This window comes from Lepisosteus platostomus, chromosome 21 (genome assembly GCF_059453375.1).
Source record: "Lepisosteus platostomus isolate fLepPlt1 chromosome 21, fLepPlt1.hap1, whole genome shotgun sequence".
In the NCBI taxonomy this organism is placed as follows: domain Eukaryota; kingdom Metazoa; phylum Chordata; class Actinopteri; order Semionotiformes; family Lepisosteidae; genus Lepisosteus; species Lepisosteus platostomus.
The window spans coordinates 5,047,114-5,067,004 of NC_142631.1; the positions used below are offsets into that span (position 1 = coordinate 5,047,114).

The 19,891-nt window shown below is 39.7% G+C and overlaps 2 protein-coding genes across 13 annotated transcripts in view; both read right to left on the reverse strand.

Moving 5' to 3' along the window:
• Positions 1–1,570: 1,570 nt before the first annotated feature.
• Positions 1,571–7,233, reverse strand: LOC148643951 (uncharacterized). The gene is made up of 5 exons (XM_088615221.1): positions 5,989–7,233; positions 5,544–5,642; positions 4,613–5,137; positions 3,978–4,157; positions 1,571–3,207 (listed from the first exon to the last, which is right to left on the reverse strand). Exons 1-5 carry the CDS (start codon positions 6,005–6,007, stop codon positions 1,571–1,573), a joined length of 2,460 nt encoding a protein of 819 aa, XP_088471347.1. The 5' UTR covers positions 6,008–7,233.
• A 125-nt stretch (positions 7,234–7,358) lies between these two features.
• LOC148643952 (calmodulin-regulated spectrin-associated protein 1-like) overlaps positions 7,359–19,891 on the reverse strand; it is a 43,457-nt gene continuing 30,924 nt past the window's right edge. For 8 of the 12 annotated variants that reach the window (XM_088615202.1, XM_088615199.1, XM_088615197.1 and 5 more), the window contains 10 exons: positions 17,656–17,747; positions 17,029–17,113; positions 14,143–16,600; positions 13,863–13,999; positions 11,390–11,598; positions 10,668–10,727; positions 10,185–10,287; positions 9,959–10,074; positions 9,556–9,674; positions 7,359–9,368 (listed from right to left, as the gene is read on the reverse strand). In XM_088615202.1, coding sequence (XP_088471328.1) covers positions 9,072–9,368; positions 9,556–9,674; positions 9,959–10,074; positions 10,185–10,287; positions 10,668–10,727; positions 11,390–11,598; positions 13,863–13,999; positions 14,143–16,600; positions 17,029–17,113; positions 17,656–17,747 — 3,676 coding nt within the window. In that variant the 3' untranslated portion in view covers positions 7,359–9,071. The remainder of the gene's footprint in view (positions 9,369–9,555; positions 9,675–9,958; positions 10,075–10,184; positions 10,288–10,667; positions 10,728–11,389; positions 11,599–13,862; positions 14,000–14,142; positions 16,601–17,028; positions 17,114–17,655; positions 17,748–19,891) is intronic. The other 4 variants (XM_088615200.1, XM_088615208.1, XM_088615206.1 and 1 more) reach the window with 1 other exon arrangement.

Sequence of the window (19,891 nt, forward strand, 5' to 3'; positions counted from 1 at the left end):
CCTATAAGAGATATCGTGGATTTCTTAGCAGACTGATTTTAGAAAGACAAGAAGTTGGGTACCTTGGTGCATTGTTTCAAGATGGTGGCAAGAGCCCACATTGACTCCCCTTGTTGGTTATGGACCATTAATAACCCAGTATAGATCTTTAAGAAACATTAACCAATAACTGTTGGCTGTTGGGTATATTGTTAGTAGTTGTGATCAAAGCTGCATCCTGTCTGCCTCTTCTATCCTATTGGCTGAAAGAGTAAGAGACATACTGTAGCTTGTGCCACTGGTTGGTATTGAAGAGATAAGAGAGACACCTGGGAAGCAAGATAATAATATAATTTCTTGTTTTTGTATTTTTGCAAACTATGCACTCCAGTGTCTTGAAGTTAGCTTTGTACTCAAATATATAAAGATGCTGCCTGTCTTTGGTCAGTAAGTTAAAAGGCATGTATTTGGTAAGCTGGCTGTACACCCAGAATGTGAAAAGAACTAACTGTTGTCTAGTCTGCAACTTAGATATAATTAATTGGCATGTGTTGCTGTCTTATCATTTGTTTAGAATGTATCATAGTAACTGGTTTTGTTTTAAGGTATAAAGGACCATCTTCAGCCACTTATTTTTAAGTCTGGTGGTTGCAAGCCAGACTTCCATATGCATATGTTATAAGGAGACTTCTGCATCACAGACACCTGCACTTTGTCATTTGTATGACACAACAGTATCACACCTCTAGAATATTACTTGCTTGGTGGTCTAACTACAGTTTGTGCTCCCATTTCTTATGACTGTGGTGCCTAGCTGAGCTCTTTTCACTTTTCCTGTTGTTTTGGAATATCTAACCTAAGACATTTTATGTTGTACAACAAATACATTCAAGAAAGAAAACAACTTTAGAAATGCTATTTATCTTTAAATGTCTTTGTATTCTTAATTTTATAAAAGCTTACCATACTCAAAAAATATTCTGCTTCTGAAGTTCTTTATAAATCTTTCTTCTAAAACACCTTGTTAAGGAATTGTTTAAAACAAAACAAAAAACATTTCAGGGTACCACAGTTTTTGTTCTCAGATTCTTAAAATATCTAATTTACTTGCAAATAACTAGATATACAAAGATCACCCTGTAGCTTACCACTCAAAAATACATAAAGTATACTGCAAATTTGTGCAAAAACTGATTAACACTTGGTTTTAATTTAATAGAAATGCATTCTCTTCAACATCAAGTATAAATTAAATTAAATTTCAATTTTACATTTACAGATAATAACAGTAAACTACTATACATGTAACATTCAAAAATTGCTAACTGAGCTATAAACAACTACGGATGGTAAATTCTGAGTACTTTATAAAAACCGTTTAATCTTTTGTGTTGCTCTAAATGTTCTAACATTTGTGAAGATCAATATGTAATGAATCATAATCATAATAAATGTGCTTTTTTAAAGGTGTGTTAAATTATTTTTTCATCGTTTAATCTTTCTCTAAAAAGTGACTCCAGCTCTGCATGGCATGTTTAAAGGATAAAGTCTGCATTAATTGGAAGCATAGAAGAATGTCCTGGTTCTGCGATTAGGATTCACCTTGCTGCTTGCACTTTTGTCTGGCTTTGTGAGTTTGCTTCCACCTATCTCTGGTCCACCTGCCCTGATTCTCAACCACCTCGTGAAGCAGGTCGTATTCATTGTGCTCCAGCAGGTTTTCATCCACTGGTGAATCACATACGGCTACAGGAGGCTGATCGTATTCGTCATCTTCTCTGTCCCTGGCATGGGATGTTCTCTGCCTCTGCTGACTTCTCTTCTTGGGGAAAGTATCCTGCCTTTGAGAGCCCCTGCTGGTTTTGCAACACTTTCCATTGTTTGCTTTCTCAATTGTTAACAACTGGGGACTTAGACTTCTTCTGGCCATCTCTTCATTTGTCGACCTGCGGTTCCAGTCTATTTGTGGTTCGGCTCCATCTATACCATCATTCTTTGGAGAAAACTCACTCTCCTTCGCTCCTTGCAATGCCTTCTGGTATTTGTCTTCTTGCAATGCCTTCTGGGCCTCGCCTCCTTGCAATGCCTTCTGGGCCTTGCCTCCTTGCAATGCCTTCTGGGCCTCGCCTCCTTGCAATGCCTTCTGGGCCTCACCTCCTTGCAATGCCTTCTGGGGCTTGTCTCCTTGCAATGCCTTCTGGGCCTCGCCTCCTTGCAATGCCTTCTGGGGCTTGTCTCCTTGCAATGCCTTCTGGGCCTCGCCTCTTTGCAATGCCTTCTGGGCCTCGCCTCCTTGCAATGCCTTCTGGGCCTCGTCTCCTTGCAATGCCTTCTGGGCCTCGCCTCCTTGCAATGTCTTCTTTGCTCTGTCTGCATGCAATGCCTTCTGGGTATCATTTCCTATTGAGAAAACTACTATACGGCCCTCCTTGTTGTGCTCCATTTCAGATTCTTCCTCTTGCTTCAGAAAATACTTCTGGACATCACTTTTATCCACTTGATTGTTTTTCCACTCTGTGGCTGCTGGGGGCCAGGTTGACATCCTCTTAACCCTTACAGGGTTAAAGAGCACTGGTTTATTTGTGGGGTACGGGTGGCACTGAACCATGGATTCAACGTTGAGTTTGGCTGGTTGGGTGTTAATGATTAGATAAGGTAAGTTTTCACCTCCATGAGAACACTGGTTTGTTTCAGTAACTAACTCGTGTGAATGGGGATTTTCCACAGTGAAGGATACATTCCCGATCTTAGTTTGACACTGCATATTGTCTTCACACAAATAATTAGGGCTGGTGGCTGTGATGCCTTTTGGTCCAGATGGTGGGAAATTAGGTCCCTCTCCGCCTCCGCCTCTCACCTCCGTCATTTTGTCAGTTTCATTAGTTCTTCTTCCATTTCCTGGAGCTATGGCTGTACAGTAATACACAGCCTGAAAATTGGTTTGGCCTTTGTTTCCGGCCTCTTCCTCCTCCTTCCGGAGACTGTGCTCTGGAAGTGGGGATCTCACGAGCACTGCACAGGCCGATTTGGCCCGACCTTTCTTCAGCCCGCTCCTGTGAGCGTCGGGCCCCTGCGGGGACTTTCCTGGCTGGCACGCCGCTACGTTCACAGCTCGCCTGGCCTTGGGAAGTCCTGGCTCCTCTCGTCTTCCTCCGCCTGGGTTCACTTGTTTTTTTTCTTGATTTCGTTTGCACAGAAAAGCGAGGCACACGACACAACAGAGGATGGCTGAAAAACAGAACCATGCACAACATTGAGCTCCTGTCATCTCTCTTTCTTTCGGTCCTTCATGAAGGATGGAGCCTCCCATGAACTGTCTTTGGGCTGCATTTCCTTTCTTTCATAATATTTAATCCTTTATAAACATGTACATGAGGTAGGAGTGGTAGCTTAACACAAGTTGCATTTTCCTGCTATGTGATGTGTGCAGTTCTGTTGCAGGTTTGTAAATCACCAACACATTTTTTTTATTGCTGGGATGCAGCTGTGACGAACAGCACTTTCTATGCAGTCAGTTTTTACATGATTACTGACTGAGCAGAGAGCTGGCTACAATCAGTGAATGATAGCTCATTTAAACCTTTAAAATAGATCTCATTTGCATTACCATTAAATGTAAAACACCAGGTAAAATGAAGCAGCAGTTTGGGTTTTCTCATTGCTCTGATGTCCAACCCAGGGAGGTAAACCTGGTGCTTCAAAAAATTTACACTGCAGTGCACATCTCTGGACTACTGCCAGAACGTCAAGGGCATGATGCTTTTTGACCAGGAGTAATTAGGCCTGGACTCAGTCAGCACTTGTTTAGCAGACCTCCTGGAAGCAAACCTGAAGGTACAATTTAGACTGCAAACAAGAGATGGTATGAGAGCCTATTACAGTCTATAAAATCGCTTTGCAACTATTTCCAATTAAGCTTGCAAGAATCTTTACTCTGTCAGGTCCTGTGCAGGCCTCAGTCAGATTGGAATTACAAGAGAAACACGTAAGACCCTTACCCAGGATGCCCATTAAAATAGGGACTCCTATATTGAGAAGGGGCTCCAAGAGAGGTTTGGGTGTACTCGGAGATAAGCAGTTCAGCTCAGAAATGTTCCATACAGGTGTGCCCTTTAAAGCAGGTGGAGTTTCACAGGTCACATCCAAATAATTTTCAAGTAAAGAAGCATTTATCATATCTGAAAGAAAAGAAACATTCCTTCATTAATTTCAGAGAACCCAAAAGCAGATTTCACAGATTACAGTCCAGCATTTGGCAGCAGAAACGCCTGACCTGATATAAGCAACCAGATGAACCTATATTTCAACAACGGCTGCTGTCAACTAGTCGAACCATAAGGTGCTATCCAGCTAGATTAAAACAAAAATTAAAGGTATAATAATGAAAAAACTAATTTTACTCAGTTCAGTTTTATCACCCTTGCTGACTCATGCATGCCTTCAAATTGCAGGCCATCTGCTTTGTGACTGCTATTTAAGTTTATTGAAGTACATTTTTGAAAAGGTAAGGTGTTTCGGGCACTACAGAACTGAAACAGTCTTTGATCCAAGAATAAAACATCTTTTCATAGCTCTAATCACATTATAACGTGTGAATCCCTTAAAAAAACCTCTAAAAGCAAATTTCCATTACCTTGAAGAAACTCTCTGAAGTCCTTCAGCCGACAGGAACAGTCCCATGGATTCCCATCAAGCCTCAGCTTGGTGGACCGCAATGGACGAAAAGCTTCTTTGCTTACGTATGACAGCCTGTTCCCAGAAAGGTCCAGAACAGCCAATTTGTGGAGCTCCTGAAAACTGCCACTGGCTATTTCAGCAATTTTATTTCTAGCCAGGTTGAGGGCTATCAGGTTAGAAAATTCAGACAGCGTTCGCACATCAATTTTCTGGACCTCGTTTTCGAATATGGTTAGATTCTCCAGGATGTCTGGTCTGGAGAGCCATGAACTGCTGATTTGCGTCAACTTGTTGCTATACAAGTTCAGTTTCTTCAGCTGCTGGAAGGATCTGAAAGCACCAGTTTGAATCTGAGTGATGCCAGCTTTTCCCAAGCTCAGGCTAGAAACAGAAGCCAAACTGGGACTGGTGAACACAGATGAGTTAATCACCCCAATGTCACTGACTATAAACACAACAGAGGAAATACCAGGAAGGTAGTCTGGAATGAGAAAAATGAAAAAAGGTTAAAACATGACCTTTTTAGTCTTGCCTCTATGTGGCACATTTCTTAATTGAACACATACTGTATTTCAAATCTGCATTACAATATTTTTTTTTACATTAGTTTCAGTCATCAAAAGATATTAATATACAGTATATGCAGAGAACCTCTTTTTCTATTGCCCTGTGACATATTTCTAATAATTGAGCAAAAAGCTGATTTCTACATAGTAAATAAACGACAGAATTAACGCCGTAAAAATTATTACTCTAAACAAATTGTATTTAAGACAGACTTAAGACAATTTGGGAGAAGACATACAGTTTACATTTGCAAGAAGCAGTTACTCAGGATTCACTGCAAAATCTTATTAGTAAAGAGTTCTTTAATCATGCAGACTTACTTTGTGGTATTCTAGTGCAGATGTAGTCTGATTCAAGAACGCAGTCGGCACAACTTGTGAAGTTAAAATATCCAGTCATTAAAACAACTGTGAAGAAAACTGCAAGAGATTGCCAAAATCAAAAATTAACCTGCAATATCTATAATCTCCTGCTGTGACGTGCTCATGAAGCGCAAGTTTTAAAGAAAACTTTTAGCTGTATTGTAAAACATTTAGCTATATTTCAGATATTTACATTTACACAGCACGTAACTTTGGACAAATCTTTGGAATTCAAATACATTTTAAAAAGTGACTTCAGAAACGGTTAATAGTACTGAACCAAAGCGCAACGTGACCTTACCCTCGTAGCAGTTTATGAATTTATTTTAGAAAAATCACGGTTAAGACTAACACTTTGAAAAAATAAGTTGAAAAAAAATATATAGTTTAACAATGTACTTACACTTCATTTTTCTTAACATCTTCTGTTAAAAACTGACAGTTGTCCACCAGCCCAGTCTCACTCAGTATAGTCCTGAACTTTAGAAAATATTCAACAATTCATAGCTCAGCTGCTGTCTCCTTGGCTTGGTTTGTCTTTGGTGGTTTCCATAGATATTGGCATTGCTGTGCATTTGGTCTTCATATTTCCACATGGCTAGTGATGTAGAACACATTTGTCAAATAACCAGAGGCTATAACATCATGTACTTTCTGGTACATCTACCAATCACACCTTCTTGAATGAACCAAGTGTGAATATGAATAAGACAGAATGTGTATTTCTCTCGCAGGATTTTTGTGTTCTCATACTGTACATGCCAAAGAGTCTGCATTTTAAGACCTGAGGACATGTTCTATTTAATAAGATAAGATCACTTTATTGGCCATATACGATTTCTTGCATTAGGAATTTGTCTTTTTGCATACCCCAACTTTCTCTCCATGAGACACACAGACAGGGAGAAAAGCTGGGGGTCAGAGCGCAGGGTCAGCCATTTATATGGCGCCCCTGGAGCAGCTGGGGTTAAGGGCCTTGCTCAGGGGTCCAATGGAGTAGGATTCCTCTGCCGGCCACAGGATACGAACCGGCAACCTTCCAGCCACAGGCGCAGATCCTTAGCCACAGAGCCACTGCACTGCCACGACCAACATCTAAGACCCCACATAAAATTCATACCTTTTTGTTTTTAATGTCAGTAGAAACAGTTACTAAGAATGTTTATTAGAATTATTAACTTTATTTTATGAAGCTTGTAAGTGTTTTTTCAATTTAATCCCTACCTCCCAAACACGTAACTGAGGTTCTTGTGGTCTTTTCTTTAGATGTTATATCCTAAATACTCAGATTTATCAAGTAGAGACCAATTCTTAAAATAGATTAGATTAAAACTGGTGTATAAATGCTCTTTAGAAGGTCCAAAATTGTATTGACAATATTACCAGGCTTACAAACAGCTCAAAGTTAATTTTTCCCTTTAAAGTAAAAGGAAATAGGAAAAACACTCCATATTTGAAACTTTTCTTTTTTCAGTGTAGTATTAACCTCTACTTGTCCCTCTGCAGTTCAAATATTGAAGCAGTTCCCCACACAAGACTTACAGCAAGTCTTAGCTTTCAGAACGCACACCCTGCTATGCTCAGATGTTAAAATTGCAAGGATGTGTTAAATATACAAACAGAGCTCATTTTGTGGGGTGAGGGGTATGTCTAATTGCTTAAGTTTGACAAAAGGGGAAAAATAAGGTAAAGGACAAAATCAAAAGGCATGTTGCAAATGAAACTGTGAAATTGCAAAGCAGTTAAAATGGGACGGAAAATGGACACAAATCATTTCATTTACTGGTAATATTTATTAAATTTCAGTGCTTCTCTTTAAAATAAATATATGGCATAATATCAAACAAACAGGGAAAAAAGCACAAGCATGAAAAGCATGGTATTTGTAACAGAAAAAAACATTCTAATCCCAGTTTTTAGTAAACAAACCAAAAGTTATTTACATGACAGCTATTCAAAACATATATACAAAATGCAGCAAATTATATTAACAAGTATTCTAAAGCCTTCTTTAAAGAATGATTTGGAAACATGAGAAAAAGGGCAATGGAAGACCTTTAGCTTGCTCTGGTTAGTGTTAACCTATCTGCTTTTTTTGGTTACAAGTACATCTTGCTTTTAAGTAACGGCTGGAGCTTATACATACGATCATGAATGGCGTTTTGCAACCCACATTTTACACATTCTGACAGGGTCTCAGCAGTGAACTCTACTTTGATCAGCAAGCAAGGTTATGTGCAAACTTCTCATTATTTGATCTTGAGGCAAACATGAAACTGTTTTCTATTGGTAATATATCAAAAAAAGAAAAAAGTTTCAAGATTGGTATTCTCAAGTGTTCCATGAGTGTCTTCTTTAATAACTGTAAATAATTAGACAACAATCCAAAAGAGTAAGCCATTATGAATAGATTAAATACTGTCACCCAAGACGTTAGCAGCATATGTACTCTTCATAACAGAGCATGCTGCTCACTTTAAATAAAAAACAATAAAAATAATAGCTAACATTGGTTATGATTACAATGCATGATAAAACCATTAAAAACGTGATCATGAGTGCACCTCCATACAGGAATATTGTGCCCTGTGTAGAAACACCTCTACCTCTAACAATTGTTTTGGAACACACAACACCTGTTTTAAACCTTTATACCACACACTTCTTAAAAAAAGAGAATTTGACACTTGCACCAAGGTCTCACTTATCCCTTTCGTACCTTCTATTTTTATTCCTTAAAACTCTTTAAATCATGAATCTTTGTCATGAGTCCTGGAGTTTACCTTATGATTACCAGACTTTTATTATAATTAAAAGTCAAAAATAAATAGACAACAGTACCACAATCAGTGAAAGCCTATGATGGACCTCCTGCATTTGTTTCCTCTTTAAAATAGTTTTTTTTTTGAGCAGCATGTTTTGAGAGAAGTTGGGAGACAAGTTGGCAGTACATATTTGATCATTTGCATTATGTGATGTCAGACTACAGCGAAAGAACAAGTACAGTGCTGTACTCCCGCCAAGGAAGAAAAGTCCGGAGCTTCATAACAAATGTCTTAGAACAAGAAGCGGACAAAGATATAGAGAGAAAATGTCCCTTGAGTAATGTTTTTTCCCCTATCGTCTCGTCACAGAGTGAATCAGCGAAAGAAGAACTCCACAATTAGTGCCAAACAAAAAAAAACTTCAAGTAATAAGAATTCCACCTGTTAGAAAAAAATCGCCACATGCAGAGACTTTTTAAAAAAACAAAACGCTAACAACCCTGAACGGATGGCATTAAGATCCAGCAGATGTTTCTCCACTCACACTTTCAAATATCAAAAAAATAATATACTCCTTCTTCTTCCAAATCCCACACTGTGTCCCGTTTTGCAAGTCACACCTGAAAATGCTAGGAGTCTTCGATGTATCTACTGGAAAATATACGTGGTGGATGTCAATGCAGTCCAGCCAGGATGAAAGCAAGGTTTTGGAGCGATCTCCTCATTTCCCCGTTTTCTTTGGCACTGTTGGTCTCTTGGCTTGCCAGAGGTGGTTGTGGATGGTGAGAGCGTCCACGCTGACAGACACGGTCTTAGCTGGGATGACATTGAACTGCTTGCGATCTGAGCTATACTTGTAGAGTTTGTCGATCATCTTCTTGGTGATGCTCTTGGGCCCTGTGCCAGTCAGCTTGTGGATCTCTTCAGTGTCGGGAAAGTAGGAATAAAGTGCTCTAAACTGGCAGCCGCCATCACGGAACAAAATCATCAAATGGTTGGACTCGCATTTCTCAAGCTCCTACATGAATAAATAAGGGTTTTTAGTATTGGAGAGAAACAAACATTTCACAATTTGTGAAGATGTGAAACCAAAGAGTTAAAAATTCTTCACTGCACTAATAAATGTATTACATTAACATGCACCTCAAAATCTAAAACTTTTTATTTATATTTTTATCACAACCACCCAGGTCGGCTCAACATACCTCCAAAATGGAATTCTTCTGAGGCTCGTTTACCTTTCCTGCTAAACAACAGTGCGAAATAGCATTGTGGATTATAGGCTTGTTTGACTTTGCACTGGGTTCCTTGAACAATTTTGGACCTTGAAAGGGAAGGAAAAATAGTTTTATCAGTGTAAATATATTAATGAAACACCATCTTAGAGAACTTGTAACAGAAATACTTTATATGGCAGTGGGCACAAAAAAGACTAGTTATTGAAAAATGACAATTCCCTTATTTAAACTTACAGGTATACTCAGTACTTGAAACAAGATGATTTTTTTCCTAATTCCACTAACTAATTCCACTAACGATATCAAAGAGCAGTCACCATACAGCCAGAATATAAAGTCATTGCTTTGACTGCCTTCTGTGTGTTTTTACCTGTGTATTCAGCCACAGATGCAATGGAAGATGCTGTTGATGCATTCTCCCAGTCCCTCTCAGTGTTCCGACTGGCATTTCTGCTCAACCCGGGGAACGATTCCACAGACTCCCCCCTTAAAAAATAGGAAATGACTTAGAAAGGATGTCGCCTTCTAGTGATTAGTCTAAGATTGAAGAGCAAAGATAACATTTCAGAGAAATCTGGAATAAAGAAAAGGCGTACCTTTGCGAGCCTGCTCCTCCAGAGTTGACACTCTCAGCCTCAGTGGTGGCAGCAGAAGCTAATGACAGACTGGACCCAGACTGAGCGCTGCTGAGATTATCAGCTGAAAACAGAGAAGAACAAGACACATTGGAGAAGTAAGACCCTGCTTCAGCAGAAAACGAGAGAAAATGCTGAAAAAGATAAGAGGTAAAGATGAGAGAAATCAAACCGTGAAAAGTTTGAGAATATAATGTACTGTGCGGTCCAAACTAAGGGCCTCCATTCTGTATGTGAAACAGTGCGTTTTTCCCATTTTGTTCCAATGGGAACTATTTAAGTCAGGCAGGTAGTTCAGGAGGGCTCCACCATTCGAACAAAGCCCTTACCTACTGCACATAACTCATAACATCATAACCCTTTGCATCCCAGCCTCTCCACTTCTGTAAAAAAATAATGACACATGGCAACATGCAGTGCATGGGTACTTGGAAGAAAAGTCACCTCCTACAACTTCAGCTCGACTCTGGAAGGCCATCCATAATGCTTTCCTGGGAGACTGTCCTGTGTACAAGACACATGGGAAACTGAAGAACTAAAGCAGACAGTGATCAAGACAGTGCTTCTTTACAGGACAAAGGGTCTTTTAGAAGCAAGGAGATTTATACCTTGATGTGTAGCATGCAGTATACTATTGTAATCAATCCTGAGTGCTCTCAGTAGGGTACCCCAAGTGTTTCAGGTTTGGGGTTACTTTAGTAGTCTACAAATCCTATGAAATACAATGGATCGTGGTTTTGACAGATGCAAAGGGTTAGTAGCCATACAAAGACACCCACAGCGAATTTAAAAATGTGTTTCACATTCATAATAACCTGCACATACTCTTTGGAACATAACACATCTATGCTTCACCCTATTTTAACATCCCTGTTATAACACACAGATGTTAAGCCCGCGGTGAGCAAAACGTTCCTTGAAACTTATTTTTTTTGTTGCACTCATGCTAAGACAGGTTTGAATTTCTCAGGACTACTGGTAAAGAACCGTTAATGATTTACTTTTCAAAACAGACCAATGACACTCCTTTCAAGACTACTATCTGTAATACTGAGGTAACCCTGAAAATTCCTTTCAGGGCAAAGCAGAACAAACACCCGACACATAGCCAGCAGACAGGTCATTAGTGCTCTGTAATATGGCAATACGAGAAAACAGATGCTTACGAGTCGAAGAGCACTTGGACTGCGTCTCACTTGAGGACTCGTCCCTGTGTACTGATTTTGGTCTCTGTTTCTTGGGTTTCGTCTTGGGTTTGGCAAGCCCCTGTTCCTCAATCATCTCCTGCTGTTTTCGCCGTAGGTACTCCTGTTTAATGAGCTCTCTGCGTGCCTTCTCCTCCTCCTTCCTGATGCGATCTTCTTCTGCCTTTCGCCTTTAAGCAATGGAAATTGTGTGAGCACCACGATCATAAACTGGATGACCCAAGTGCACACTCTTACCAACATTGCAATCAATAGGCTAAATTACATGCACATATTTCTTGAGCCCTCCTGCAATATGAAAAAAGTCACTTTGAAGCCAGTATGAAAACTAAGAAAACATCTACTTACACATACATTCATCAACATTCAATTAGGCCTATATCTACAGTGTCTTGACCAATTCTCTCGGTTTACTGAATTACAAATCCTACATTGAAATGTTGTTCTCTGTGATATTTTTATTTCAAAGCACTGAAACTCAAAATTTATTATTTTAATGTGACATTGTTTTATGTTAGAAAATATTCTTAAGAAAAATAAAAAACTGAAATATGCTGTTTGCTTAAATATTCAATCCCCACATAGTAATATTTTGTAGAGCCACCTTCTGCAGGAATAACAGCTTTAAGCTTTTTGGGGTATGTACCAGCTGTACACACTGTTCAGAAATGATTTTGGCCCATTCTTCCAGGCAGATGTGCTCCAGGTTGTTTGGGTTAGTTGGATAATGCCTGTGCACTGCAATTTTCAAATAGCACCACAGAATCTCCATTGGATTGAGATCAGGGTTTGACTGGGCCACTGCAGGACATCCACCTTTCTGTTCTTGAGCCACTCCAGTGTTACTCTGACCTTGTGTTTGGGATCATTGTCCTGCTGAAAAATGAACTTTCTCCCAAGCTTCAGTTTTTTAGCAGGCTGAAACAGGTTCTCTTGCAGTATTTCCCTATATTTTGCACCATCCATTCTTCCTTCTATTTTAACAAGATGTCCAGTCCCTGCTGATGAAAAGCAGACCCACAGCATGATGCCGCTACCACCAGGCTTCACTGTAGGTATGGTGTCTTTTGAGGTGTGGGCAGTGTTAGATTTGCGCCACACATATCGCTTTGAACTTTGGCTAAAAAGCTCTATCTTGGTCTCATCTGACCAAAAACTCTTTTCCCGCATCGCAACTGGGTCACTATCCTGCTTTTTGGCAAACTCCAGATGTGCTTTCACATGGTTCTTTTTGAGTAATGGCTTCTTTTGTGCCACCCTCCCATACAGGCCAGTGTTATGGTTGAGTGGTGCACCTTAACTCCGCTGTCGGCTATTGAACTCTGCAGCTCCTTCAAAGTGATTGCGGCTTCTCTCACAGGTCTCCTTCTTGTTCACACAGATTTATATGAGGAATGACCTTTTCTAGGCAGTGTCTAGGTGGCTGGATGTAGATTCCACTTCCTGATAATTAAACCAACACTGCCTACAGGGACATCCAAACACTTGGATATTGTTTTCTACCCTTTTCATAATCCATGCATTTGTTTTACTTTATCTCTAATTTCTTTGGAATTCTCTTTAGTCTTCATTTTCACAGCTGTCCTTCAGATTCACAATCTGATCCTTTAACTGTGGGGATTTTAACCAGAAAATGTGGCAGTTATTATAATGATTCATAGGTAAAGGCCAATTGTAAGGCAATTGTGTACTCATTAGGGCAATCGTTTTTCACCTGTGTAAACTTAGAGCTTCTGCAACACAGGGATTGAATATTTATGCAAACAGCATATTTCAGTTTTTTATTTTTCTTAAAAATATTTTCTTACATAAAACAATGTCACATTAAAATAATTCATGTTGACTTTCTGTGCTTAGAAATAAAAATATCAAACTAAATTATAATGTATGATTTGTAATTCAATAAAATGAGAGAACTGGTCAAGGGTCTGAATACTTTTGTAAGGCGCTGTAGCTACGTTAGGAGCTAGGTTTTCTTTGACGTCTGTAAAATTGTAACACTGTGCCCTCCTTATTACATCACTTTAATATACTTGATCAAATAATTTCAACAACAACAAACTCTGCAAAGCTTCCAGTCCTTTAGGCATTGCAATTAAACCTTCCTGTAGCCTAAATAGTTTATAATAAGTGGAATGCATGAACGTCAGTATCCCACGCAATCCAACAACAGCTAAAAAGCACAGGGTCGCACACTAGGAGCTGTTCATCATATTAGAAGCTACTTCAGTTAGTGCGAAATGAAGTTAGTGCAGAATTTGCAACTCTCAATAAAAGATGTTGCAATTTTGAATAATGGAGGAGTAGTGGGTCATGCAATGTTTATATTGCAGCAAGTGTGCATTAGAACAGTGAATCTTGGAAAACATTGTTAGATCTTGATTTTGAGCAACTTTCTTCAGAGCCTGCTTGTAAGCCTCTTAAGCTTCTGTACCTGGCTTCATCCCGCTTTATTTCAATCTCTGCCTCAAGCTGCTGCTTCCTCAGACGAGCCTCCTCAGCCTTACGCTGCTGTTTCAGGAGGAAAGCTGCCCGTTTCTTCGCAAGCTCATCTTCAGCTTTCTGTTCATCCTATAACAAGCAAATAAAAAAGCCTTGAATCTATATATTTATCACAGAACAGACATGCAGGAGGCACAATTATAAGCAGTAATCAAAGCAACTTTTCCAATTAAAGAATCAGATCTATACACACAATCCAGCACACACTGTACCTTGAAGAAGAATCCCAAGACAGACTTCTGTTCACCATCCCCAATGACCTCTGCAGTCATATCCTGAATGTCGGAACTCCCTTCTTCTGAAGGAGCCTTCAGGTCAGACAGATCCACCTCAATGAGATGAGCTTTAGTTTTGGATGACTCTTCACACGGAACATTTTCCTTGCCAGAGCTGTCTGAAGTGTTGAGTTCCAACTCTTGCAGGTTGTTGGGCAAACACTCATCGAAGGTTTGTTCAGAAACGACATTGTTTGTATCTCTAGAAGCAGAAAGAATTAATGTCCGCTGGTTGGCTTCACCATGAAGCCGGAAGGTTGCAGTAGGTCTAAGGTTGCCCCGGTCCAAAGTGCTGCTACCAGAGTCTGCAGGCGTGCTGTCTGTAGAACCCGCATCCTCTGGCTCCCCTTTAGGTGTCCTATTACCTGGAAACTGTCTTAAATGAGGAAGTGTTTCGACACTCTGAGTGGGTGTGATAACCCGAGAGACAGTTTGCTTATCCTTTGATATTTTAAGGTCAGTTGGTTTTGAGCGCGGTGGCCTCCCTGAACTTAAACGTGGTGGTTTACGGATTGTGCTGCTCCCTGTCGGGGAAAATGGCTCCACGAAATGGACAGAAGGCCTAACCTTTTGTTCTGGTGGGTTGCTTCTCCCATTGGCAGAAGGAGCAGTTGGAGACGGGACATTCTGCTTCATTAATAGGTCCTGCTGCAAGGAAAGCTGCATCATTTGCTGCTGAATGGTGCTTATGGCTTCATTCAGCATTTCAATTGAACGATTGCATTCATTAAGGTCAGGTTCTGATGCCCCATCATCCAATATGATGGTGGTATTTAATTTGTTGTCCATTTCCAGACTGCCTGGAGGAGCTGGAGATTCTCTTGCCCATCTAACTGTCCCTCTGCCTTCCTGCGTGTCCTTTTCTATGGACATGTCCTCTCTGAATTCATCTTTTGATGACACTTCCTTAGCTCTAGAATCCTGTGTAGAAATGATTAAATTTTCTCCATTGACCTTTTGGTCCTCTTTTGAAAAGTAGTCCGATTTTAGGGGCTGAGGGAGGGTCTCACTTTTCCCTTTCTTAACAATGTGCAAAAAAGCAGCTTTACCCAATTTTTGCCTCTGTCTTGCAGATAAAGCTTCCATTTTCTTTTTCTGCGTTTCTATGGCTCTCCTTTTCTCCTCCAGTTGCATGTGAAGCTGCACCAGCTCTGAGGCAAGGACATGGACATTGTCTTTGTTCTGCCGGGTGGGGCTCTGTTCTCTTTTCTGTCTCCAGGTGGTCAGGGGTAAAGGGCAGCTTTCTGAACCATCTGGGGTAGTCTTTTGTGAGCTGCTTGTGCTCGATTTAGTGTCGTGGCTGTTAATCCTTTGCAGTTTACGTTCAGCAAAGCTAGTCATCCTCACACTGCCGCTTGCCATGGATACACTGCTGGCCTGGGAGATGGTGCTGAGGCAAGGACTCGAGCGCCCACTGGCTCCATCTTTGTCCTCGTGCTCTTTTACTTTCATATCCTCCTGGAGCTTAGCAGATTCCTCTTCCTCAAAGTATTTCCGTCTGACAGGGTGCAGCTCCTTACTAAGTTCAAAATCTTGATCAACTTCATCCATATCAAGCACTTCAGAATCTGAATCTTGCTTGATCTCCCACGTTGATGGAGCTGCATAAAATGGACTACTTCTGCCACGGCCAGCGGAAGCAGATGGCTTATCCTCGGACTCACAAGCATGGAGGAAAAATCCTCCCAACTGCTCCTGAGATGCAGGATCGAGACTGCTGGTGACCAAAGGTCTGAAAGCACTATGCACACTCTCTGTTGATTCTGCAAGTGGGGGATCAGTTGCGGTGGTAAATTCTGAACTAGAAATTGGAGTAAAGGTGCGATTTAAATCGAGATCGCCCCCAGTGGTCATGCCAACCTTCTTTTTTGTTGAAGGCAATTGCCCATCAACCCCTCTCCTGGAGGGTGGCCCCCTGTACCTCCCTTCTCCACTCTCATCCTCTTTGTTAAGGTTTATAGATCTCTCTTTCGCAGGTTTTAATACTGCAGGCATCAGTGGTTCTAAGAAAAAGCTATCAGATCTGGATTCTGGGGGTACTTCTTCCACCTTTCTTTTCGGAGACCTGGCTGTTGCAGTCCTTGAGGAAATGCTTTGCAGCTGTAGGTCACCTTGGTTAGGAAGACCCTCATTGTGCAGTCCATCTTCAGACCTTATAATAGCCACTAGTTCTTCTTCCTCATCATCCTCGATGTTGACATTCCCCAGCAATCCCTGCCCATTGACCTTCCGAGGTGCAGTAAGCGGCTGGTGTTTGGGTGTTATGTTGACTACATTCGAAGCAAGGCTGTCTTTGCTGATGGACCTGGCTAGACTAACACTGTCCCCTGAGGCCATGTCCACATCGCTATCTGTGGCATAATGAAGAGCATATGGTGTCGGCTGGGACAGAGGTCTGTAGAAACAAAGATATAAAAGGGTCAACCTAAAAGGCAGTTTCTGTATATCTGCAATTGCTACTGTTATTATTGCTTAAGATGAACATTCTAAATTTCTAGACTATTTCGACGGCACTTTGGTAAACTTTATAGAATATTGTACAGGCAATCTGTAAAAAAATGAACTTACATCATAAAGCCAAGAAATCAGGCGATTTCCAATAAATCAAAACTACAAAAGAACAAGTCTCCTTAAATTTAACACCAGTGTCAGACACAATCTCCTTCTGAAAATCCCAAAATGGTTTTCTATGTGATATTGCATAATACTGAAAACAGTCAACCAAAGGTATGCAGTAAAACATCACACAAGGTCCTTTAGTTCAAAGGTAATGGCTGCTCAAATAGAAAGCCACATCTGAGCATTTGAGAGTGGTCACTGTACCTCTGTTTCTTCTCTGGCCAGGCTACCACAGCTCCCTTGGGCTGTCCGTCCATTCGTGTGAGGGAGTTGGATCGGTGACGATGCCCTGGTTAAAGCAGAAAGAACTGATGAATGAGTTTCTCTGCATTATTTGGTGTTCTGCATAAGTATCACACTGCATAAATATCACTAGTTTGTGACATTATCATCAAGCAAATTGTTACAGATGGCAGCGGTTCTCAATCGTGGCCTGGAAAACCCCTATATTGTCTTTCGGGTTTACAATCTAAAATCTTAAACATAACACTGACTCAACTATGGGAACTGAATGACATCATGCCATTCCCTCCTATTCATTACCAGCTGACAACATATTAAGAGTTGTTAAGTAAGAAATAAAAGAGGAAATTCTTCATAATCAGGTTGAGTAGAGACTGCAAAATGTTGTGCGCAGAAATTGTTAAAAATATAGTTCAAGGTATTTGTTACAAACACCAATGCATTGAACTAAGAACTGCAGACATGGGTACTCCAGGACTAGGACTGAGAAATTCTGATGCATGGTGACAACTTGGAACTTCCATGCACTGTTGTGTGTTTCCAGCACACCACAAGAGGGCAGCAAAACAGTTGAATTCGTCATATTACCTGGACTTTCTTCTCCTTGCAAGGATTTTTGTTGTTTCTGTCTCAGAGGAAGCAAAGGATGGGATGGGCTAAATGCTGGACTCCCTTTAATACTGCAAAATTAATAAGATGTTACTCTTCGGAAAAAAATAATCAGCGCTTAAAATTATTTTTGAAATCCAAATCTTATTTTCAATGCAATTTATTAAATAAAAAGATGGTAATGTTGCTTCATGGCCAACATATTAGAAAACTCATATAAACTCTTTCACCTTTTAATCTCTTTTAATTCTTCCAGCTTTTAATCAGTTTAATACATTTTTGTAATGAGTTTCCAAACCATAACCTTCTTATAGAATTCTTTGTATAAAACTGATCTGTTGCTTAATTGGCAGAGCATTATTAACGTGTTTAAAAGAACAAATTTGGAGCTTACTGCTGACTCGATTTAACATTTGCTTTATCCCCTTATAACCAGTACAGGGATAAACATCCTATGACATGTTTATGCAGACATCCTCATAGCTACCTAAGCACATTTTATCAAACTGGATACAGCTGGTGCTGTGGTTTCAAACAAAGCCTTGGGCATTTGTGATGAGAAACTGTCCAAGTGAGATACAAGAAGGACTAGTAGAACAACAGTATTTTATCTACAAGATCAATCCATTAACTACCACCACTCAAGGTGCATAAAACTGCATCATAGATCTGTTCATTAGCAGAGCATTACTAGCCCCATTGTTAATGATGTGGGAAGACTATCTGGGTCCTAAAAAAAAGAAAAAAGTATAGCAAAGGCACTTTTCAAATATTTATAAACATGTAAAACAGGAGTCCTTCTTATGCTAATAATAAAGATATGACCTTTCCTCTGAGGGGGTCACACATACTTGTATACTATTAGTTTAGTCATATTAGAATCATGAAAATAAAAGACATTACAAAACAGATTAAAATATGCCAGAGTTGAAGGGGTACTGCAGGGCTGATATAAGCACTAATAAAAGCTGAAAAAAACTTAACAAAATGGACTACAAGTATAAGAGCTCAACATTGGAGACAGAACTACAGTAAACTGCAGAAAAACTTTTTTTTAGTTTGTTATAAATATAGAAATATAGGATGCAGGAAGGTATCCCATATTAGTCGACTTGGTAAGGTTTTGTAAGGGTATGTTAAATACATAATGACTGAAAGTGCATTTAGTATTAACTCCACAAGAAATCATGTGTTATTTCATGCATTAAAAAAAGTGTTAGTGAAAATGGTTGATACTATACAGAACACAAAAGGAATTGGAAATGAGAAACAACAGAAAACAGTTCAAGATAATATTAAACATCAAACCATCCTTTTAAATGGGATTGGGATTCAAGGCGCACGGCCATGGTTCTTGATACTTAAAACACCTCCAAGCTTCTGTAGGACTTGTGTACGTGTGAAACAACACTTCAACTAGCATTTCTGACAGCCAACAATCCACGCATTGTCACTTTAATCCAATTAGCCTGAGAAAAGTACAGTTTTAAACAAGCTGAAATTGTTGAAGGTAAACTGGATAGAAATCAAGGCTAAGAAATGGTGACAAGACCTGGAAGCCTTAATTTGCTTTATATAACCAAGAACATATTCCTGTAAGCACTGTAAAGAACTGTTGCAGTCAAGACAGAACTAAATGCACATTTAAAATTGTTAATAGCATAATGAGATAAAGCCAAGAATGACACCCCATTTAAGTACAATTTACACTGTAGTACAAAAAATATGATCAACCACTGATTTTAAATGTCAGTAGTAACTTAAGTTTTAATTGTATTGAATAAAAATTACCTGATCTATTTAAGTAATGAATGTACCAACAGCCAATTAACAAAATGACCAATATGCATGAAACAAAAACATCAACAGCAGGCAAAGTCAAACACAAAAGACGAAGCTATGAGAAAATCTTTCTGCTGTTGTTCGGCAGTATATGAAGGAACTTTTTAGACTTTTTAGTTAACCATGAAAAAAATACTTTTAAGTCTCTAAGAAATCAAATAACTGGGAGATAAATTGACCAATATATTGTTGTCAGCCCCCCACTAGAGCTTTAGCCATATACCACACTGTTAGGATATTAAAACAACTGTTAGCAGGTGTACAAATGGAACAGAAAAAGCTACTGAACACTGAGGACAATTCTAAATTCATGGTTACCAACCTGGAGGTTCTGTAGCAACATCTACATGGTATATGTCCACGACATTATACT

Excerpts from the sequence above, each read along its gene's own strand:
- LOC148643951 (XM_088615221.1), bottom strand. Across the intron at positions 5,138-5,543 it reads CTGCACTAGAATACCACAAA|ACTACCTTCCTGGTATTTCC; the intron begins GTAAGTCTGCAT and ends TTCTCATTCCAG. Across the intron at positions 4,158-4,612 it reads CTTCAGAGAGTTTCTTCAAG|ATATGATAAATGCTTCTTTA; the intron begins GTAATGGAAATT and ends CTTTTCTTTCAG.